The sequence below is a fragment of the Phalacrocorax carbo genome, chromosome 5 (assembly GCF_963921805.1).
Source record: "Phalacrocorax carbo chromosome 5, bPhaCar2.1, whole genome shotgun sequence".
NCBI lineage: Eukaryota > Metazoa > Chordata > Aves > Suliformes > Phalacrocoracidae > Phalacrocorax > Phalacrocorax carbo.
The window spans coordinates 64,996,504-65,021,154 of record NC_087517.1 but is presented as its reverse complement, the minus strand read 5'-3'; the positions used below and the strand labels follow the sequence as shown (position 1 = coordinate 65,021,154).

At 40.3% G+C, this 24,651-nt stretch overlaps 1 protein-coding gene across 1 annotated transcript; it reads right to left on the bottom strand.

The window, feature by feature from the left end:
- Positions 1-926: 926 nt before the first annotated feature.
- Positions 927-23,042, bottom strand: CCDC34 (coiled-coil domain containing 34). The gene is made up of 5 exons (XM_064452835.1): positions 22,697-23,042; positions 18,864-18,996; positions 15,218-15,325; positions 2,787-2,945; positions 927-1,118 (listed from the first exon to the last, which is right to left on the bottom strand). Exons 1-5 carry the CDS (start codon positions 22,909-22,911, stop codon positions 942-944), a joined length of 792 nt encoding a protein of 263 aa, XP_064308905.1. The 5' UTR covers positions 22,912-23,042; the 3' UTR covers positions 927-941.
- Between the last annotated feature and the right edge of the window lie 1,609 nt (positions 23,043-24,651).

The window sequence follows — 24,651 nt, the reverse complement described above, 5'->3', positions numbered from 1 at the left end:
TCACTTAAACAAGTGATTGCAGCTGTGGGGAGGCAATGAAGGTCCAAAATAAAACATGAAGGCAAAGTGTATCACAATCTATAAACAGATGTGAGCAAAAGAGCAAAGGTTGTTCAGCTGCTTTATATATTTTCTTAAACATTCAGAGCCTAGAATTTAGGTCCTAAAGTATTTTCTGTTGCTAGTTCAAATAATAAGAGTGATTTTAATTCTATGAAAAAATAAAAGCAAAAGTAGATATATATTTTTAAATAAAATTTAATTACGCACTCAAGCATAAAATGCAATGCTATTTCTTACTTTTGTATCACATGGGATGGCAAAAAATACAAAAATTAAGTGAGGCTTGCAAAACACCACACTATCAACAGCATTCTCTATAACACTTCCCTTTAGAACAAAAACAGGAATGGGATTAAAGCAGCCAAGAAGGTGTGATGCAGGTGTAAAGCTAAATGGAAAGGAAATCTTAGCTCAGAACACAGGTTGATTTTCACATCTCCTTCTTCAGACAGGACTTCTGTCAGCCTCTTATTAATCTTTGTGCCTCAAAAAACCACCTCTCTTCTAAGGGGGATGCAGGGGCAATGAAGTGGCACACACCTTCTGTAACACAAACACTAATCTTACACGGACGCTAACACTACTGATTTGCTTCAGAGGAACCAGTAACTGGCTCTAGTGATTCCTGTGCCTGATAAAGAAAATGAGATCCAAATCAGTTACAATTTGGTATGCCACATTGTTCTCGCAAATAATGTCATTTTCCACCCAAATAACATGAAGTGCTATGAAAAATGCAAAAAGGGTCTCAGAGTAAAAGCTTCTCTGACTTATACCATACGAGATATATATTCCCATGTGCCAAAATTAGATATTGGATGAAAATCTCAAACAGGCTGCATTTGACATTAAAGGATTAGAGGGAAGGAACCACAAACCTAAGTCACTACATATGTGTAGTCGAAGTACAAACCTGCAGACTTCCCATGTGGGAAGCCATAGCCATTTAAAACAGGGCGTGGTTTATTTCTAGCATTATGTAGCCATTCCTTAAACATCTTCTCTGATCTTGCTTTCTTCTCATGTAGCTCAGCTTCCCTTTCTTTTTCTTTTTCCTAAAAAAAAAATAAAATCTCAGATACTTACTGACACAGCCCTGTACAATATACACAAAACAGTAAATAAATCTTTTGCAGATTCCCAGACTGCTGAATATATTTCAAATATGTTTTCAAACACAATACATTTTCCTGACAATACAAAAGTTGCAATTTTTTTAAGTTTGAAAAAAAAAAAAAAATCAACCTCCACATTAATCCAGCGCTTCCTCTAAGGAAAAGCTCTCAGAAACCTTTCAGAAGACTACAGGTAGAAGATATTCTGAAGACAACGAGCAGATGACTGCTGTGCTGCAGTTAGCCTAAAGAGGCTATTGCATATGAGACAGCCATCCACTCTTCTCATTTACCCATATTTGTACAGCCCTATATCAGCCATGACTGGGTTGCCTCCAAGCCTGGAACAAACTTGGGGAACCATTAATCAGAAGCAAGAGTAAAAACAGTATGTTTAGGCATGGCATTGGGATTTAAACTAAGTTCAGTTGATACTGTGAACATGGCTTGTAAGAACCTGCGTAACGAAGACATGACTAAAAGAATGCATGTGGTTTAAATCTGTCTGATGGCTTTAATTTTCTTGTGTTTCAAGGTCTTTGTGCTGTGCATTTCAGAGGCTCAGCAGAGACACAGAATCAGATTGTTAAGCGGAAAGTAAATACCAGTACAGAATATTTAAACGTGTTTTAATTATATGGGAAATTTTAAAAGACTGCAGAATTAAGGCCATTAAGGCCTGAAAATTGATCTGATAGAGATTAAGGTATTTTAAAATTAATCCACAGAAATTATTATATGTACTTGTGAAATACTTACAAATATGTTCTGCACTTCAAGAACAACCACTGTAATTACAGAGGGAATATAGGTAAATTCCTCTCACCACAATCCTCCCCCACACTTAGCTACAACAGTAGTGTAGTGCTCCTATGATATTACATATTCTATTGAAAAATTATACTGTAATGTTGATTAAAGTAAAATACAACCAATCAACTTCACAGATAAGACATCTGGTCATACATTTTATAGTTTTCAGGCATAATTATTATCAATATGTGTAATTCTGGATGATTCCTGCAAGCGTAGCCTTGATAGAGCATTTGTTGTAATGAACTAGGGGACCTCAAAGCCCGTACTTCAGGAAGCTTACAAGTAACGTCTTCTGAAGATCACTATAAAAATGCATAGGTGGTTAATTAATACGAAATAACATTAGAATTAGAACTCCTAGCATAAGATTGGTAGAGACAGACATGAAGAAAAATGTTTTCAATTAGAAATATGTGCAAGTACAATGATAATACAATGATAACAGTGGTGTTGGGAGCAAAATGCCCAGAATACCGCCTATTTCCTGCTGGGGTCACTGTGCAAAGGACTGAGTAATAAAGGTTCATTGTGTGGTTCGCATTTCTCCTTCCCTTACCATATCACAACTGCAGTGGGTTTGCAAAGACTACTGACAAAAACACATTAATATGCATTTTGCTTCAGTGACCGTACCTCAGTGTCTCCAATGCACTAACATTACAACTCCTGCAAGTTTTCTTCACGTACAACATGAACATTTGATAAATTCTAATCCATTCAATCAACCAATATATTCAAAATAAATTACAGATTAGGTAAACCCATCTAAATAAATGATTAGTTGATTAATACCTTCTCTTTCTTCTTCTTTTCTACCTCTTCAGCTCTCTTCTTCTTTAACCATTCTTGATACTTTACTTCGGCCTTTTCTTGTAACTGCATTTTTTCTAGTTCCTTTGTGGCTTTTTCTGCCATTTCTTTGCTCAGCTTTCGTTCCCTTTCCCTTCTTTCCTACATGAAACAGATCAAAGAAACAGAATACAGACTTTTCAGTATGTTTCAATGGGCAATCCTTTTGAGGGATACAGTTAATTTTATTACATTACTACCAACACAATTATCATAATACTGAAAAAAATATTGTATTGCAAGTTCTTTGAAAACAGAACCTATTCATCGCCACATTCCAGATAAAATACTTTTAAATATATAAACTTGTCAGAACACATAATAAAAAATTTACTTTCACCACTCCTTATGCTATTACGTTTACTAGTCTGTTTTATTTGTTCAGATATTTTTTTAAAACACTTCAGACACTTATCAGCATTCCTGGGAAAGAAATATAGGTTGCAATTCTTAACAATGGTGTGTTAGTTTTACTTTTCAGTGAATCCAGAGCAAACTACAGTTCCAAATGGAAGTCAGGCAAACTGCCCCCTTCTAAGAGTCTTTGACATATGCAGATTGTTCAGCACACTTAAGCATCATTTATTATAAAAATAAGAAGTTAACATGAGAATCCAGTTCATGTTTTTATATTCTTCATTTGCATATGGACTACTTCTATGAATCAATCTACATGTTCCTCCTCTTCAAAGGATGAAAGGGAAAACAAGAAAACACATTCTAGGGTAGGCAAAAAGTGGTGACTGAGTGTAAAGTGAAATTTTTACCTGTATAATTTGGAAGATACAATACACAGAGATGTCATTCACTTCTATGACTTTTCAGTGTGTAGGTATCTAACGGCATAGAAGAATGTCTTAGAACATCTTGGGGACCATTCTCTAAGCTACCAAGAACATACTGATGGCCTTTTCTTGATCTGGAGAGGGAGGTACTTTCATTTGAAGTCTAACAATAGCTGCCACTTCCCTTCCCTGTAACCTTTATGAAATGTCTGAGATTCCACTGAGTCAGTACTACTTCTGCTTAGCTCTGAAGAACCTGCATACACACGTAGAGGCAAAAATCTTTAACAGACAAGCGGTGCACATGACTTGGAGGAGAGGCAGAAGACTTCAGATCAGATTCCACTCATAGAAAAGAACTGCTGAATAAAATTGTTTTTCTTTCAAGAAATCTTTTTCTTGTATGCTCCCCTGCATACTCCTCTTGAACAAAGGAGATGTGTAGTTCAGCAGGAACTTATGCTGACTCAGAATTATTATAGTTGGCAGTATGGATGTCAAATGCCTAGGATTACAACTGTGAAGTATAATAAACTGGGTCTGTCTTTTTTATGGAAAAGAGGAAAAACATATTTACATAAAGAGCAGGAAGATAATTCCCTTTCCATTTTACCTCTTATAAGCACAAAAAGGCAGAAAGCTAGAGCTCTGCCCTGCTCCCCCCATGGGCCCCCCTCCCCTTTTTTTCCAGATTTATTGCACCTTTGGAAAACCCCGTTATGCACAAAGAAGCAAAGCTCTAATACTGGAACTGGGGACCATCACAATTCTCTCAGTCTGGTCTAAACAGGGTATCTGCTGGTTCAACCCTTGTCCGCCATACCAAAGTTTACCAGTAATCCAACATACAGAATAAAAACTTCAGCTTATATTGCCCTGCAAAACACTAACTCGTTTCTGCCATTTTTTGGATGAGATGATGAGGTGCAAAACCAGGGCCAGTAAAGAGAAAATGCGTCGCTTCCAGGTTGAAACATTTGCCAATTTTTTTTGACGACGTAGTATCGGATAATAAATGTTTTCATGTTTGAATCCTCATCCACACTACACAAAATTGTCTTGATAAAGAAATTAGCCTAAGCATAATCTTAGCGTACTCTTGGCATTCATTGTTTCTGAGCATGTCATAATGCTAAACTGCGGACTTCTTATCAGAAGCCGCCAGTTTACAGAATTGCTTGTGTTAGTGTGCCCGTCTGTGTTTGCCAACACTAGAAGCATAACTACAATTTTAACATCGGCACCTAAATTATGCATTAACTCTGAGGGTTCTTCCCCCCTTTGACAAGCTGTGCCTTATTAACTGTATTTACCATAATCTCTGAGGTGGATGCTGCTTTACCTAAACCACGATGATACTTTCAGTACCACTGTGTTGGTATATTCTTGTCAAATATTCTGATCTGACAACAAAGAATTATTTGTGTACACACTGCACATGACTTCACAAAACAATTAGCTATTAAATATATTTACTCCTTGGCTTAGTTGTGGGCTGGTTTTTTTTCTTTCCATTTCACTTCTAATACATTATAGGGAACATCAGCTGAAAATGGTCAGATATGAATACATTCCGATTTCAGTGCATATTCTGGAATGTAAAACTCCACAGAACTACAAAATAAAGGAAGTCTTCTTAATATCATTTCACAACCTTGTTTGTAAGGCCTGTACATATGATAAAATTCTTATTTACAACTAAGACCAATTAAAGAATTTCATTCTGGAAAAAAAAGAAAATTTGAGATTCTGAAACATTTTTGTACTAGTGAAGAATGGAAACAAGATCTTTCTTAGTGGAAATAAACCCTTCCATGCTTAAGTTAAAAAGGAAAAATAATCTATTTTTGGAAAATTATGCAGATCCTAAGTGTCACCTGCCTGAAAAACAAATAACCGATTGTCTAAGCTTTTCCTCTTTCATCATCTAAAATTCATCTTAATCTCTTTTATTCAGAGCTGTTCCTCTGTCCCTTCGTTACCAAATATTCCCCACGCACATCTCTCAACAACTCCTGTTTCAAGACAATGATAGTGTGGGAGCCATAAAAAGCATTAATGTAGATGAGTGACATATGCTAGAACAGTGAGTTAAAACCACTGGTGAAGAAGGCTTACCAAGATTTCAAATTTTTTGGGTTTTGCTGGCTTACCTCTATCGTACACGAAAGTGAGTTACAAAAGTAGACTTTTCAAAGCCACAGTTTTTAGCTAAGTGTCTCATCATATTTTTATTTGTACAAAAAGCACAAAAATAAATATAGGAGAAAATGGAAAAAAAATGGGGTCCTTGCAAACCTCGGGGAATTGTTCAATAATGGACAACTATAAGCAGCAAATAGACTGAAAACCTTTCTACAGACTAATTAAAAGGTAGGGAAACTTCTTAAATTATGTATCTTTAATCACAATACTTTAGATGAGATTAGCCACTATCTAGGCTGTCCCAAAGTTAAGGCAGGTCCTACGTAAACAATGATATGCCACACACACGACCATTAAAGCCACAACTATTGCTAAGTTTACTTCCAGTGAGACATCCATAAGACAGGGAGAGCCCCTGCAGAACTGGCGACTTTGCAGCTGCCTAGAAATTATTCTGCAGACAAATCAGAAACGCTTCCTCTTTCTCCCGTGCACAGAACAGCTTTTCGTTCATAAAGTTAGCCTACACCACATTCCCAGCTGCTTTAATAACCTGTTTCATGTCAAGCTCCTGTCACCCTGACCTTCCCAGCTTCCCCTTGTCGTCATTACTTTCCCTTATACAAGGCTATCAAAAATGCCAGGAATGTGCATATTAATGTACATGTTCTTCAATCCTCCCTTCACTCTCCTTCCACGTATATACGGGGGAGGGAAATGATATAATTTGTTTATGCTTGGTGTTGTCAGATTTGGTTTTAAAAATTCTCTTTGATCTTATGTTCAAAACCAGACACGATCTATTCACTAAACCACTAGCAAATTTACATACACTTGAAAATATGATTACAGGTATTACATAAATTAAGGTATTGATTGTAAAATATCCAATTACTCATTGCAAGAAAGGCTTGTTCTCCTGCCACCCCACCCAAGCACACTATTAAGGAGAAAGGATACAAATCTGGCCTGCAGGTTCACTGCTCTGGGCTGTGATCCTATCAAGACTCGCAACCTAATGAAGCTTGGGCTAGGTCAGTACTTGGAAATCCCCCACCCAAAACAAATCCAGCCATCCCACAAAACAACGATGGTGACTCAGGAGGCAGCATGTGTCTCCCTGAGTCACTACCAAACCAATGTCTCATCAGCAGGACTACTTACTTTTCAAGAAAAAATCAGACCTATATATATGTGGAGATTTGTCAAAGGAATTTAAAATTTGAAGCAGCATCCCACTTTCTTCCTCACAGAAGGCAGAAATATTAAATACTCTTCCAGGCAGAAGACAGCCCAATTGCCAGCAAAACAGCGACACTATATCCAACTGGAAGAAAATTACTAAAATATATATTTCTGTATTTTCATATCAATGACTGAATGAGAGGCTGGAAAGGGTCAAGTGCAGAGTTGCTTTCTGTTCTGCATTTTCTATGTAGAGTGTCACTGAACAGAAGTATCTCCAGAAATTAATGTTGTGGTTTGTATTTTTAAGACACTTTCACAGCAGTCCTTTCCTATTTTCCGGTGTGTAGAATGTGACATTGTTTTTCTTTTCATACATAACCGGTTCTCTTTCACAGCTGTTTGCTCTGACATTTTAGCTACCATACTCTAGCATCATTTTATGCTGACTGATGGTGAAATATAGGAAGAGTCCACACTGCCAACATCAGAAGATACAGCCAAATTTCCTCATTTATCCTCATAATAATCCTGAATGCCAACCACATTTCACAGCCTCAGAAATCTGGGTTGTTCTGCCAATCGTTACTATCTTTTCAAGTTAGCCCCATTACACAGCTCAGTCACCAAGCCTAGCCCACCAAAATCCTTCTTTAACGTCTCCAGAATTGGCATGTGAAAAGAACAAGAGACTAGAAAGGAGGTCAGTGAAAGAACACTGAGCTGCAGTTGTCGACTGACAGGCAGGTTTACAACGATTTACTGCTCAAGTTCACACAAAGTCATGCAGGCCCTGATACGGTCTAGTAATTGGAGAACTGTAAGATGGTTACATATGTGGATCTTTCTCCAAACTGCTCCTTTCATGTCGGTACTCAATATATGTGACAAGAAGTAAGTCTCAGTGTACTTGGTCCCTGGACACTCTTGGGGTCTTCAGAAGAATGCAGGCTCCACTAAGGCTGCTGAAATACATGAGCACTCGTATTTTAACCACCTGCCACCCTGAATTCCTCCTGCACTCATTCTAGCACTAACCATGAGAAATTAGTTCATGCTACTTACAGAAACCTAAAGGTAAGTCTGGACACAATACCCTTGGCATTGGCCATGCACAACCCCACAGAAAAGTTTTGTGTAAAGACACGCCAACACTGTGCTAAAGAAAAAAGAAACCCAAACAAAAACCCCACCAAAAAAAAAACAAACCAAAAACCCCCCACAAGACTGTTTTGTAAAGTACTGCAAGTCTAGATGCCGAAAAACCCACAAAACCCTTTAGAAATTAGGCCCAAAGTTACACAAAAAAAAGTTTAGATTTGTAGAGACAGAATTGGGCATGCAAACAGAAAATTTAAATTCTTAAATCACATTGGTTCTCAAGGCTGGAAGGTATTGATGCTAGATATTTAAGCTTCCCTCACAAATACATTTCTTGAAAGGGTTCAGTCTGGAAAAAGGTGAACATCTCAGCATCTCTTTCAAGTCTGAACTGTCAGCAAAAGCCATAGTACATCAGGCTCTATATAAAATGTAGCAGCAACCACTGCTTTGACTCAGAATAGCTCAGCTGTTAGAACATTAACTTAGGACAGGGAAGATCCGGACTGCATTCCCTCTCTGCCTAAGGTGATTCAAACTATCATGTCCCACTGTGGGGAGAAGACTCCATCTACCAGGCTGCAGGCTGGGATGACAGATTTCTCCTCCCCTTCTGTTGAAGCGGTACCACTCCTCACAAAATGATTAACAATTCATTGGATGAAAGAAAGACAGCATCAGTGAGCATGACTTTTTAACTTGAAAGTCATGCTCAGGCTGCCCAACAACCTGTGTTCTGTATTAACAAAGGGTGAGTTAAAATATGCATTAAACAAAAAGTCTTTGGGGTAAGAGTTGGAAACCAAATCCCTCTTCTGGGAGGAATCATGCAGTACACCAAGGGAAGTCTGCTCCAAGAACATTGTCATTCACTATTTTATAGTGCGTTGGCTCTAGGCTTTAATTTTTCTTACTGCTTTTTCCTTCTTATAAGGACTATCAGCCAGTACCAAAGTAAATTATAAGAAAAAAAATTCTGTGAAAAAGCATCAAAACAGAATTTTCCCATCCTGTACCTGTCTTCCATTAAAACTATGTTTTTCACCAAGTAATGGGGACTTACTGAAAAAAAAAACCAACAAAAAGAAATTGAACATCAAAGTTCTGTGATTATTGCGTGCTTTGCTCATATTTACCTTTAAGAAAAAATAAAAAGCGATTCCTTATTCTCTGCTCAACAATGCAGAAAGTGTTTGAAATGCTACAGTCAAATGAAGATTGGAAAAACTAATTACTCTAATACCAATGTAAAATGTGTAACGTCACTACTTGTGCTCTTACAACTTTGCTAGGTATCACATTACTATAGCATAAAGCATTATATGCACGTTAAAGACTAAAGACAAGGATGTTAACATGAGTTATAGTTATTTTGGGATGCAAGCATTCCACTTTTGAGATTTCAGTTATTGCTGCCAATATACATATATGTACCGGTTTGTGGCTGGGATGGAGTTAATTTTCTTCATAGCAGCTCCTGTGGTGTTTTGGTTTGGATCTGTGATCAAAACAGTGTTGATAACACAATGGTTTAGTTGTTGCTGAGCAGGGCTGACACAGAGTCAAGGCCTTTCCTGCCCCTCACCCCACCCCACCAGTGAGCAGGCGGGGGGTGCACAAGGAGCTGGGAGGGCACACAGCTGGGACAGCTGGCCCCAACTGACCCCAGGGATGTCCCACACCATCTGACACATGGCTCAGCAGTTGAAGCTGGGGGAAAGCAGGAATGGGGAATGTTATGAGTTATAGCATTTGTTTTCCCAAGTAATTGTTATGGAAAATGAAGCCATGCAAAATGTTAAACACCCGCCTGCCGATGGGAAGTAGCGAATGAATTCCTTATTTTGCTTTCCCTGTGTGCACAGCTTTTGCTTTACCCATTAAACTGTCTTTACCTCAGCTCACGAGTTTTCTCACTTTTATTTACTCTTCCGATTCTCTCCCCCACCCTGCTGTGGGGGGGTGAGCGAGCAGGGGCGTGGGGCTTAGCTGCCTACTGGGGCTAACCCACAACAATATATAATAGAAATATTTATAGCTACATATAAGCATATACATGAAATTAATAACTCTAGATATTTCGAAGTTCATATTCTATTGGCATTCTAAGAATGACGCAGATTTGCAGAGCCAATAAAGGTGGATTAAGTATGATCGGAAGATACCACATTAAATAGAGCGTAAAGGGTAGAGTACACTGCATCGGTGTTAATTTTTAAAATATTTAATCAAGAAGCCATTGTCATCAGGCCTAGACCCCTAATCCTAATATTTTATTCAGCTTTATTTCATAAGAGGTTCTGACTGTTATGGCACTGTTCTCAAGAATTAAATGGTCACGTCAGTTTACATACACGTCACAGTTTATGCGTCCACAGTGCATTTCTCAAAAAGCCTTTGGTACTTTGATTTGAAGGCAATTAATCAGTAATTCAGCGCTTACATATACCTTCCTTAAGTGTTTAGTCCCATAGCTGTTGATAGGAATGAAAGAGACTCCACATCTCAGGATCAAAAGTTCATGTAAAACAGGAAAAGAAAAAAAGCTTGCTACTGTCCACAATAAGCTTCTTATTCTATGACAAAACGTTAGGAAGTCAGTCATATATAACTGGGGTTCTTCAGATAGAGTCTTGTAAACACAGCACTCTTGATAGGTGGGCAAGTCAAACCCAAATTACTCTTACAAAGTACAAAGGCAGGGGCTGGGTCCCTGTTTACAGGAAGATAAGAACATTTCAGTTGAGACTACGTAAATGTCAAAACCATCCTCAGTTCTTTAGAGAAATACCAGTAAGGGGACACAGAATAAGGAAGAAAGAAAATCTGGAAATACAAAGGATTTATAAACCAAAATCTAGCAAGGAGCTCTCCATTCTGCACCTAATTCCTGGGAGATGAGGTTGTAAGGGTAAAGTCTTCTTCCTGGAAGAAGGCTACATATGTCTTGAATTAATTAACTCAAGGGCAAATGAGGGCAAAAAACCCAAACTGGCTTCAGACAGCAGCTTACATATTCTCCAGAACAGAAGAGAAGCTTTTCACTAGCATCGCCAGAAAGTGACACTGAATAGAACACAGTAATTTATCAGGCAGTAGAACCAGTGCCTGGTCACACTGTGAAGGAACTTGGAATTGAACAATTCCGGTCATCTTCAAAGGAAACACTGCAAAAGAAAGTATGAATGAGTGATCAACTCTGAACATCTATGACCTCACCTATCACATTTGGTTTGTGTATTTTATACACAGCCAGAGTTTTGTCATCACATATGAATCCATCAGAATTTAGATGAGAGAGAAAAATTCTTGGAAGGAACCAGAAATCAGATTCCTGAATATACCAAAGATGTTAAGCTGCACTTCTTATCTTCCTCCTTAAACTGTTATCTACCCAAGTCTGCCAACAGCCTTGGTATCCTCTACAGCCTGCTAAGCCAAACAGTCACAAAACTACTATTTGTTAAGCAAGAACACATCTGACAAGACACAAGTCACAAAGATGCCACTACAGAGAGGACATTTTCAAAATGTATCACACATTAGTTCCCCCGATCCAAATAATTCCAAGATACAGTTTGGGAGGGTGAGGTGAGGGTGTTGATGGTGGTTGTTTGCTTTTTTAAACTTAGTCTGTGGTGGAGAACACTGACTAAACTTCACTGAACTGTTAAGTATCTACCAGGAATCAGCATATAAACATCAAATGATAAATTCTAGCCATTTTTTATCTCTTGGTTTTATTTTCAATAGAAACTTCATTCCACTAAGGATGGGTCCTTTCTTGGTCCAAAAAAAACAAAACCAAACCACAACCTGGAAAAGAAAAAACACATAAACACATGAAGTGCCAGAATGAACAGACACAGAGGAAATAAGCTTTCACAAGCATTAATTCTAACCTGAAGAAATGAGACAGTAGTTAAGTTTTCAATACCTATTCAAGATCTATTCTATGACGAGATGGGGATCAAGGATGTCAATTCCTTTCTTTTTAAACTCCACAGCTACAAGTTGCCTACACAGAGCTCCTTACCAAACTGGAGTCTAAATACAGCAAATCAAGCAAATATTTTAACATTCCAGAAAGATTAAGACAGATTCTAATGTCTTGGCTGATCTTTGTCCAGTTCTGCATACCACTCAAATCAAAGCTACTTCAATAATGAAAACATGACACTGAACACCAACTTTGCTTGCTCAGCATTTATAATCATACCCACCTCATTTCTACCAATAAGTCTAACAGTAACTCAGAAACAAAGGTTTTAGTTAAATACAGAAATCATGTTCAAGCAAATTTTCTTCTGGAATCAAAAGCAAATTTGGAGATATTTTAGAGTTAAAATATTTTGATTGATAATTCTGTGACTTGTTAAGAAATAGAGCTCTATTACATCTAGAACAAAACAAGTCAAACAGACAATTTACTGTTTGCCCACAAATGACTCAGCCTTAGGGGAGAGAGAAAGTAAGACTGTTTTTTTCCAGCAGAGATCTAGTGTCTTACTGAAAATTGTAAAAGCATTAGTAGAGCCAGGATAGTGCCGACAGTTGATTTTATTAAGCTCTTAATTCCTAGCGATCTGCAAAATTTTTCCATATTTGTATAAGCATATTTCACAGCTTAGAAAATTCTTTAATAGCTCATATTTCAATATACTGCTTCTGGTTCTTTTACAACCTTTAAAAATCACAAAAGCTATTTACATGAAAGAATATTAAATGGTTATAATTCCTTTATTTTCAAAAATGGTTTATGCAAAATGATTGGAAGCATAAAAAAACTTCACAGCATATAGTTTTAAATGTATATTAAACAATAAAAAAGAGAAAGTGCCAGTGAAAACAAATAATGCTCAAGCTTTGCTTCCTAATCTGACCCAAAAGGACTATATTTAACAGTCAGATCATCAGAACTGACATTGCCACGCACAAAATGCAAGAAAACTGGCTTGGCATACAGAAAACCACCAGAATTCTTTTATGCACATACAAACATTCTACTTCTTACATAAATGTGTCTCATATTCACGGTATGAAGATTTTTCCAGTGGTTTCTCCTGGTGCTGGATGCTCAAGGTGAAGGAAAAGGTTTCATGTATGCTTAACCATCCCATACGTCCTTCATCGGTACAGTATTCAGCAATGGGAAAGGATACAGACTCGTGGAGATCATAAAAGTAACACCCTTGAAAGTACTGCCTCCTGTCAAGCAAAGCAGTTTCTGCAGTCTAGACACATGGGTTCAGAATCAGTAACTGGATATGAAAAAGGTAAGTGCTTAATGCATATTTCAGTGAAAAATACTGCAAGTTTTGCCTCAAGGAGCACCTTTGCATGCTTCCGGGAGGAAATGAAATGAGCTTTCCCAAATGCAAGATGTATACACGCTCGCCAAGAAAATCACAGCAACTGTCAGTGCTCATGAATCTAACCTTAAACTTCATGTGAAATCTTCACACAACTTTAAACATCTTCTTAGTCACTGAATTGACTTATTTAGCCTTCAGTCTGTGTCCAGATCCACAAATACTCTTGTAGACAATTGAAGTAGTAAGGTCTATGCAGCACAAATGTTAATATCCTAAAGACAGCTAAGCTCTTAAGTTCAGTGTGTTCTTGATTTGAGTGTGGTTTACAGAAAAGACTAGCCAATGAATCATCTGATTTAAATGAAAATCAGATTACTTTTGGTAAAAGCTTGGGACGTGGCCTAAGGGTAACCTTATCCTTCCAAAATATAATACGATAAAGTCCAGACACAAATATGTTTTTTCCCGTCCTCTGGGCTGATGTGATTACCATAAAAAAGGCCTCATATTCCCATTGACAATAGAAAAGAAGTTAATCAGTAAATCCACAAAGGGAAAGGTCCAAAGAGGACCCAAATAAGTAGAAGTTTACAGAAGCTGAGGGCAGGGGAGGGGAGGGTGAAGGAGAACTTTCACTGTTTTGAACTGCGAACAATTTTAACAGGCAGCCCAAACTCTTTCAAGCCAATGAATAGTTACAGACACCTATAATTTAATTTGTATTTTAGAAGAGGAAAAGGGCATTGTTTGTGCTGAATAATACATCTTCTACTTTTTGCTGTGTACTTTAATACAGAAGGATCCTTTCTACATCATAATAAACGATCCTGAGAGCAGGACTGGTTTTGGGGCGGGTTTATGCCAAATCATCCAGTCAGCCCCTAGACTAAGAGTAATTACATTAGATCCAAACACAGGTTATTCTAGGGGTTCTAGACTGAATCTGAAGGAGTTCTGAAATGGCGGAGACAAATGTATGAGGTCTGGATATCTAGCCCAACTAATGCCACTGTGATATTTTTAATCGATCTTCATCTGATTTTATTCAGAACCAGAAGTACAGAACAGTAAGCAACTGGTATTGCTACAGACTGTAAGACAATGAACACATATGCCCCCTCAGGCTGAACATGCCCAAGCCTCCCAAACATTCCCATTTTTGCCACCCAGTACACATGCTTGCTTTGTGCGACACAGAGCTGTACAGTGCCCTGTTGAGATCTCAGTTCTGTCTGCTTCTGACCCGGGACTTCGGCATCCCTCTCAAGAGAAGTTAAAAAAATTTTTGATCCCACTCAGAAATGATTTTTTGGATGAAGGAATTCCCAATTGTTAACTGTGGTCTACTGAGAATTTCCTGAATCTGGCCTCACACCTCAATTATCCCTCTAAACTCTACCATACTATTTGCCTGTCCACAATGGTACTTAACTAAATCCTTCTTCTGGCTCTGCTTGATGTACAAGACACTGCAGACAGTCAAGATGTACACTTTAACCAAAACACTCGGGCATTGAACCTAGCAAGTCAGAAAGAGTACGGTATACTGCAGACCAGAACCCCAGCTATAATTAGCAGAAGGCTACTGCAAAAGATACAGGACAATTGTCAGTTATCTGGCTACTCAGAAAACAAATCTCTTTGTGCCTTATGGATTAAAAAAAAAAGATATAAGTCTTGGAAAATTGTTTAACTGTGTTGGCATGGTTTTATAATTTTCAATTAAAACAGACATTCATTCAGCAAACTGAAAACATGGTGTCCGAACAGCCTAAGTAAATTTTACCCAGGTTTACTTAAGCATGGTATGTGCTAGAATGTTTGCAGCCAGAGCAATATTTACCTCTTCTTTCTTTTTTTGGACCCATTCCTTGTGCTTCTCTTCAGCTATCCTTTTCCTCCTTTCACATTCCTGCTTTTGCTTCATCTTCTCTAGCTGTATATTCATTTCCTAATTAAAGAAAAAGTATACATCTTAAATCTGTGGTGACCATCTACACCAATACACTCAATACTGGAAACAGTGCTGCAGTTAAAATAATGTAAGCATTAGATTTTGAAATTTTTCCTTCATTAATATTTTGGAAAAGATGGATGACGGTCAACACAGAAATATTATGAAATACAATCAATGGAAATGTATCATTTTTAGAATATGAACTGAAAATACGTATTTTAATTAGGTTTTGGAAACATAACAAATCACTCAGCTCATCTGAGCGGCCTCTCAGTCAGTGGAATCAGTACTTTTTTTACAATACTTAAAATTTACACAGTGTACTGCTCTGCATTCAGGAAGGCATCAAAAGCTAAGTGAAATATTACTCAGTTGTGATTTTTAGTACTAAACTACAGGAACCTTAGGGCTTAACCCAAAGCTTATTAAATATAAAAGTATTGCAGATTTTAGCAAACTTTGAAACAGGAGCTTTATTCTGAAGATGAGAGAAGAAAATCTGAAGTGTCTTTATAGGACATACAGCATATATGCAATCACTTATACCTCTCTCAGGAAATGAATCAAAAAACAATGACTAATACAACAATTTGAGATGTCTAGCTTCTCTACCTGTAGCATTAGCACAAAGTGCTATTTTTCAGTGAAAATTCATACCTTTAAAAACAGATGGAATTACTTCCATGAAACTTATTTTACGGTCCTGACACTGCAATCAGTTTCATTGGGAGCCCCCTCTTCTTATGACACTGAATTTCAATTTAATAAGACATCAAGAAAAACTAGGAGCCTCCAGAGAGCTCAAACACACTCACAATACAGACACAGTTTGAAAATATAGTTGTTGCTGTATTGAGGCAAAGTCACAGCAGCTAACACCTCCCCTGAGTTCCAAGACTATTGCAGGGATCCTGGTTTCTGTAAAAGGGGATGGCACTGTCCGTACCCTAGAAGACCCCATCCACTATCCACTCCAAATGTTTATCCACATTTCCGATATTCAGGGCAGACTCAGCGCTGCCATCAGCAAAAGAGCTGGGACTTCACTGTTTTTTCTCAGGATATCAGTTTAGAATACTTGTTATATGCAAATGTAGTAATACATTTTTATATCGCAATGTATGTTCTGTTCCAGCATCTCACAAAAAGGTTGATTGTATTTTTTCCCGATATAAGCTATTTGAGTTGCTTACATTGCAGTTTCACACCTGATGTTTTCAAAATCTTACAAGTTAAAAATAAAACATTTACCTATTCCACCGGTTTCTACCTGGCTCTAAGTAATGCTTGTCCTATGCCTGCTCTTACTATATAGTTAAACAACGCATCTTCTAGCTTATGTTTAGTACTGTATAAAATGCTATTGTGTGAAACGCAAGAATGAATTGCTTTGGTTCCTCATCAAGACCACATGAGAAGTCCATGCACAAACCACATTTTCTACGTGACACCAGAAATTACTTTAGGTCTTTTTTTGTACTTAGAAATCAAAATAGGGAGAGACAATTACCAAACTGGAACTTAAAGGGGAAGTCATAAAATGTGTGGTGAATATTAAAAGATCAGAACATATCCCTCAAGTTGAACAAACTATTTTGGTGTTATGCTGACCTCTAAAAGACTGTTCCAGAACCTTCCAGTGGTGGGTGTTTTATAAACAACATGAGGTACCCCACATAAAACAGCTGTATGTTATATTCACTTTACAGATAAAGTGAATCACTGAAAGATCAGGACATTGCTCAAGGTCAAACAACTAATCAGTAACTAAAGTGAGAAATGATCTAACCTTGATAGTTCTAACCACTGCCCAATACTTCCAGTTTTATTTTAAATAACAGTATCATTTAACCACCTGCAACTACAAATAGATTGTATTGGGTTTGCGTGGCAACGTTTTGGTAGCAAGGGGCTACTGGGGGGGGCTTCTGTGAGAAGCTGCCAGAAGCTTTCCCCATGTCTGACAGAGCCAATGCCAGCCAGCTCCAAGATGGACCCGTCGCTGGCCAAGACCGAGCCCATCCGTGACGATGGCAGCGCCTCCGGGATAACATATTTAAGAAGGGGGGAAAACAACTACCACAGCAGCTGGGAGAGAGAAGTGAGAATATATGAGAGGAACAGCCCTGCAGACACCAAGGTCAGTGAAGAAGAAGGGGGACGAGGTGCTCCAGGTGCCAGAGCAGATTCCCCTGCAGCCTGTGGTGAAGACCATGGTGAGGCAGGCTGTGCCCCTGCAGCCCAGGGAGGTTAATGGTGCAGCAGATGTCCGCTGCAGCACATGGAGGGCCCCACACCAGAGCAGATGGGTGTCTGAAGGAGGCTGTGATTCCGTGGGAAGCCCATGCTGGATCAGGCTCCTGGCAGGACCTGTGGACTCATAGGGGACCCATGCTGAAGCTGTCTGCTCCTCAAGGACTGCATCCTGTGGGAGCGACTCACGCTGGAGCGTTGGTGATGAACTGAAGCCCATGGGAAGGACTCGCATTGGAGAAGTCCATGGAGGACTGTCTCCCATGGGAGGGACCCCACGCTGCAGCAGGGGAAGTGTGTGAAGAGTCCTCCCCCTGAGGAGGAAGGGGTGGCAGAGACAGTGTGTGATGAACTGACACAACCCCCATTCCTCGGCCCCCTGTGCTGCTGGAGGGGAGGAGGTAAAGAAAACTGGGAGTAAAATTAAGCCCGGGAAGAAGGGAGGGGTGGGGGAAAGGCGTTTTTTAAGATTTGTTTTTATTTTTCATTATCGTACTCTGACTTGATTGGTAATAAATTAAGCTCATTTCCCCAAGTTGAGTCTGTTTTGCCTGTGATGGTAACTGATGATCTCTCCCTGACCTTATCTCAACCCACAAGCCTTTTTTCATATTTTCTCTCCCCTGTCCAACTGAGGAGGGGAACGATAGAGCAGCTTTGGTAGGGATCTGGTGTCTACTCAGGGTCAGCCACCATGCATGTTAATCAGGAAAAGATAAAGCGCTCTCAGTTCTGCCCCAGGCCCAGTATTCAAGAACCACATTCATTTGCAAGGGGGCAAAAGATGGAAGAAGGGCAAAAAACACTGGGACAGGGAAACCTACCCTGGTAAAGGACACCAAACAGCTGTATAATTACACACTAAGTGGGTAACAACACTGTGCCTCATATCTAACCGAGTAGCTTGGCATACTTACACCCAGCACACGCCCTGTCGTGTTTTACTACCTACATGCAGGCATATGTACCCACGATGAAAATCAAGGTATCAATTATATAAATATGTTTTAATCCTTTAAACTTGAATCATTACCTGACAGTTGGATAAGCAAAATATTATATAGCACCACTTCAATGAAGCATAACATCTAGCAAAAGAGAATGCACGTAGCATGAATCACATCACCATCATCAAACACAAACACTATGGAGGCCCAAGACACTAAAAAATAATGGACAAAACTACTTGTGTTTCCACAAGCAAAGTAAAAAAATCCCTGTGTTCCTGTGCTTGCTATCTTCTATTAGCCTTAACATCAAGCCAGTCGGACATATTCACCTCTGCAGCTCTGGCTTGTAAGCGGGCACGTAGTTCCTTCTCTTTGCCAATGAACCATTCTTCCCATGGTGAAAGATTATGTTTCAAAGGTGACTCTTTTTCCCCCCCTGATATTTCAGAGTCTTCAGCCCTCCTGGATTAAAAACAAGAAATGTGAAAAAATATATTGTCTGTGATATATTTGATTGAAAAGTTAAGCAGTGCTACTGCCTTGAAAAATGACATTTCTTTTACAGCATATTGTGACAACAATGACATCACCATTCTACTTGGTTAGTTATCCCCAGAATGGATAAATGGGATTTACAGTGCACCTTGACCATCCCCATTACATTCTAGTTCCTAAATTCTAGCTTGTTAGTGATTTCCGCACCCCTCCCCATTCCGAAACGTGGAACGGATTCAAGCATTACCTCTTTGAACTAAACAAAAACACCAGAAACATCAAAGTGTCACCTTCCTTCTCACATATGGAACCCAAGAGAAATCAGAGATTTAACATTAATATCCTGTCCTTGGGCACAGAGAGGTTCAGTCTATCAAATGGCCTTTAGCACAAGCAAAGGATAATCAAGAATATTTTTTTCTTCTGTCAAGTCCTATAGAATTGGATTCCTGATATCAAGCAACCTCAGCATTCTAGTAGGTAAAGTTTTCCACCCTAAAAAGCTTTCCCAAGAAAACATACTTAAGGTATATGGCTTGCATACAATACTTGCTGATATTATACAAGGTTCTACTAGACTTTTAATAGGACACCTTGCATAACTTGCTCTTAACTTCTTTGCTCATGAATAATGCAGCAATCCTAGCCCCAGGCCAGAAATATCTTTTATAATATTCTAGACACCTACTGTCTCATAACAAAAATTGAAAACATGCCAATAGATTTCTTTATAAGATTTCTTCTATCTTATAAAGGATTTTTTCTTAACAACAAAAGAGTGAAACTAGACTCCACTTCAGTATTTTTATATGGACATACAGGCTGAGGAAATACCTTCCTACGTACATACTTTGCTACAGTGAGTAATTCTGTTTGCTGAATTCAAGCTACAGAAGAGACATCCAAATAAGCCTGTGATGTGATGTGATGAAATAAATCTTTCAAGCATAAGATAGTTGGTTTTTACCAATATGAAGTAGTAGGTATTCACAGGGAACAATACTCTGTTGCAAAACATTCTACGTCCCACTAACCTTCAGAATATATTTCTGTGATACAAAGCTTCTGGGGACAATCTCAGTGCTCAGAACTTTTGTCCTATCTTCTCCACTGTTGCTACACAGGTGTGCGTGTTAACATGACTGCTGGTCAAGCCCTGAGGTTTCCAGGGGAACTGATTCACACTGGAACTAACCTGGAAAAGGGTTGTTTTGCCCACATGGAATCAGCCCCCAGTTCTGTTTATACTGTGCTCCCGCAGAGGTGTAGCACGATGGAACTGACAGGTCACCCTGACACAGTGTGCATGGACAGAAGCAGCACAGGCCAAGCACTCCCCAGCCCAGCGTTGTCCAACACATTCTGCTGCACCCCAGGGCTTCTATGCTACAGCGTTAACAGAGACCAAAAATTCAACAGAGACAGTTTTTAAACAGGTACATATAATAAGGGATGGAACTTAAGAATGCATAGTAATATATTTTGTTAGAAAATAAATCTCTGAAAGTTTACTAAAGATAAGGATAAAAGTATTACACATTCAAATTCAGGAAACCAACACAACTTTGTCCAGACTTGATGTTTTGGGCAGGGATACTTCCTCAATACATTCTTTTGCTATGCATGATTTGCATTATGGCAGCTTGTACTAGAATAATGCTGATGTATTAGACCAACCTGAGAAAAAGTACCAGTAGAAGGAATGAATAAGAAAAATAATATTTACTATGTGTTTTCTTGTATCTGTAATTGTAAAGTTCAAGCTGTTAACCTCTCAAAAGAAAAATCACAGTAATAAATTAATAACTTCTTGTATACAAGTAAGAAATAACAGAAAATTAAGTTTAAACAGAGGAAAGCATAAGTTCAATGTAAAGAAATGCTAGGAGAAACATTTCTCCTCTTCCTCAGAGTCTAAAGCTCTCAGATTGCACAGACAGGATCCCAATCCTTCTCAGTGTGCATCCCAGCCACTGGTTGCACTCTCCCTGGCACACTGATTATGTATTTAGAGCCACACAGACCTTGAATTTCAACTGACCATTTTCTGAAATGCTAGCATGTTCACAGCTATAACCTTCCTCAGAATTAAAATAACAGACTTCTTAAAGTACCACATTCTCAAGTACACATTTGTTTTTATGTAAGTATCTTACATCAAATTAGGTACATTTGGCATCAGAACTGAAGTCTGATTAGCAGAAAACATTGTGATTATCATATATTTACTTAAGTCACGCCATCAAACATAACACTGATTCATAATGAAAGTATGAAAATGCCTAACACCATTTCACAAGGCCTTGTTTTCAGCCTCTCTCTTTTGCAAATATTGTATTTCCCACATTAAATGTCTGCCTCCGGCTAATTTTTGTGTAGTTTTAAGAGGACAACAAAAAGACTCTTTGAGAGAGCGTGTGCATGTGGGGGGGGGGGGGTAGTGGCTGTGTAAGAAGTAGTGTTTTTTATTATTATATTTTTGAGATCTTGGCAGTTACATACGGAAGCTGCTATATGAACATTTGGTAGACACTTATTACACACAGCAGCAGAATTATTCAGATGCAGTGTCTGCACGAGAGAAGTGTATCTTATGCCCACAGAGTTTCACAAGATTGTTCCAACTCAGGCCCTAACAGAGGTCATCTTCAGTTGCATCTTCCCACTGCCAGGAAATACAGCCGCAATGGGCCCAAAACTTGAGAGCTGTTTCAAGTAGCATCTCAAGCTGCAAAGACAGGTAGCAGTTTGAACTGAGAGCTACAGAACTTCAAGGTATGTGAACAAAACTGCGTCTTGGGAAGGAATAAGAGGGGAGGTAACAGAAAAGCAGAAACAGGAGGGATCATAAACTGGCTTATATGCTTTTCACACCAAAGTTTCTATTTCTGACTACATTTGAACACTTTCCCAGGACTTTTAGCACCTTTTTCAAGAAATGCCTCTAAGGAAAGTTCAGTGTGGTCCATATTCCTTTGCTGCTCTCCATGGAAGCCTGAGAACCCCACCGGAATCCTGCACCCCAGTGAGGCTCAGCTGTCCTTCCCTTACCCCACTGGCTCTTCTAACCCAGTTCCGTCTTGCTAGTTACGTCCAACATCAGTTACTGCACAAATCTGCAAAGTTTCCATTGCAAGGGCTGTATTCCAGAACGAGGCACTCCGTACTCTTCCCCCTTCTATACTAAGGGGAGAAATAAGAATTATTTATTCTCCTGTCAAGCTGAGGAAATGCCAAGGGAAAGAAGACGTATTAAGCTTGCATATAATTAAAAGGGAATGAAATTAAGCCACAGGAACAAGAACTGTGCAATATATACACACAAAACTGACTCTGGATATAGCTATATACGCTAGGCAAAATAACCCTTTAGTCTCTTAGAAAAGGATGGGAGGAATAGCTGTACCTTTTAAACCCGCAAAGACCTTGAGGCTCAGGTCAACAACTCATAAACATTTTTGGAACCCATGAAAATACTCAGCTACCATAACCTGTGACTTTCCAAAGTATCATAAAAAGGGAACGAGGTGCCTAAAGCACTGATCTATGCAAACAAATCCCTGTTTCTGTGAAATAATCTTCCGTCCCCAACAGAGGCCTCAAGCGGAGGGAGGCGAGTCCGGAGCCCGGCTCCCTGCTCCAACCTGGGCCCAGACGCAGGGGTTACCTATCGCCTCGCCGGCTCCGGGAGGCCGCCGCCCGCTCCTCCTCCTCCTCCTCCTCCTCGCCGCTCGGGGAGCTGGGGCGGGACGCGGAGGAGAGCGGGGAGCAGCCGGAGGGGCTGAGGGGCTCCTCGCCCTCGGAGCTGGCGGAGGACGGCGGGCTGAGAAGGGCGGCCGCCCTCCTCCTCCTCCCGCCGCTGGTCCGAGCACCGCTGCTCATGCCGGCGGGCAGCACCTGACGGTAGACGGTGGCGGTTAACGGCCGCCCGCCGCCCGTTCGCCACCACAGCCGGCGCGCAAGGCCCAGCGGCCCCCGCGCTCCCGGCGGCCCCCGCGGCTGCCCCCCCGCCTCCCGCCGCCACGGCAACCGGGACGCCGCCCGCCTCGCCTCGCCTCGCGTCGGCTGCCGCCGCCTGAGGGAGGAGCGGGCGGCCTCCCCGCCCTCCAGCCGCCGCTCCCCCGCCGCAGCGCCGGGACGCGGCACCGGGGCAATACGGGCTCGGGCGCGGCGGTTGCGCGTGGGCCGGTGGAGCCCTGCCGGCACACGCTGGCCCCGGGCGCGGGAGGGAGCGGCGGCCCGGCGAAGGCAGCGGGCCCCGCAGCCGCCCGCCCGCCCGGGGCTGGCCATCGCCGCGCTGGTCACTAACACGCGCCGGTGCTAATTTATATGAACTCTTTACACGTGTCTTTTCTTACTTAATAACGCTTTTGCACATTTACTTGTTCATAAACCGGGAACCAGCAACCCTGCCGGCAGGTGATGATTCCAACGCGTCAGAAGAAGGTAGCGTAGCAGTTTCTGATAGCCAAGACAAAGCCTGTAATCTACCCTTATATTAAACGGCAACGTCCCATTTTAGTCCCCACAATTAGAATCTTGTTTCTGATTTAACGTTCTAAAGACTTTTGTTTTTCCTACACCTCTGCCAGGCTAATGCAGTCCCTTCCCTCCTATCAGTTAATTCTCCACCGATTCTACAACTATTTGTTCTAAATAAACCAGATTTTTTTTTATCTACATTCCCATCCTTTCTTGTTGGCCACTAGATACTTTGTCAATATTCCACCATGGCTCCCAGTCCCAGGAACGCAGTCCCTCCTCACTGCCCACGTCGGGCCACCGTGGCCGCCTTTTCAGCCAAAGCCTTAAGCAGGATCAGCAACAATCCTATGTACCACCAAAGCTTTTCACTGCATTCAAACCAAGGAGATAACCGCTGACTAGCGGTGGGTAGCTTTTTACAACTTCATGGAATCATTTTCCTGTGGTTGACTAAGCAGAAGCATTACTAATATTAACATGAGATATAAAGGTCTGAAAGTGATTGTAAATTTGGTTGCTGTATTGACATCATTGCCAAGATTCTCCAGGTAAGTGAGTTTAACAAGAAATATATTTTTAGCTGGATAAGCCAGTTGAAAAATAAGCAACAGTATTAAAAATGCTTTATCTAAAATGGGAAAGTCATTTGTGCCATCTGAGGCAATTGTCTCACCATAAAACCTGAATTTCACTGGCTCAATGATATAAAAAGGCCACCAAACCTACACAACCATTATGTGTGCCTAAAGACCACCAAAACTGAGTGCTGTGAGGTGGGACACATTTCAACACCATCATGAACAGTCCTAAAGAACACCCAAATGGTCGTACTTGGGAATTTTAAGATGGGCTGTTTGGTGCTTGGGCTGCAGAGTCACCAGCACCTGAGTCCGTAATTTCTCTACTGAAAGGGCTGCATCGCTCCTGTCTCCCAGGAGCACATACTTGACCCCACCTCTTGCTCACCAGCGCCTCCACCGAGCCACATTACCTCGCTGAGGGGGTAGAAAACCACCCAACTCTTTGGCCAAGCAACATGCAGTCCGAGCAGTCAAAGCTCAGGGAGAGGTCTGACCAGCGCCGAGGCCAAAGCAAGGCAAGTGCCAGGAGCCACACAGCCAAAGGAAGGGAGAGAAG

Coding starts and splice junctions, on each gene's coding strand:
- CCDC34 (XM_064452835.1), bottom strand. CDS start 22,911: ATGAGCAGCGGTGCTCGGACCAGCGGCGGGAGGAGGAGGAGGGCGGCC. Junction 15,326..18,863: donor TACAAGCCAGAGCTGCAGAG/GTGAATATGTCC, acceptor TTCTTTAATTAG/GAAATGAATATACAGCTAGA. Junction 1,119..2,786: donor AAAAGAAGAAGAAAGAGAAG/GTATTAATCAAC, acceptor TTTTTTTTTTAG/GAAAAAGAAAAAGAAAGGGA.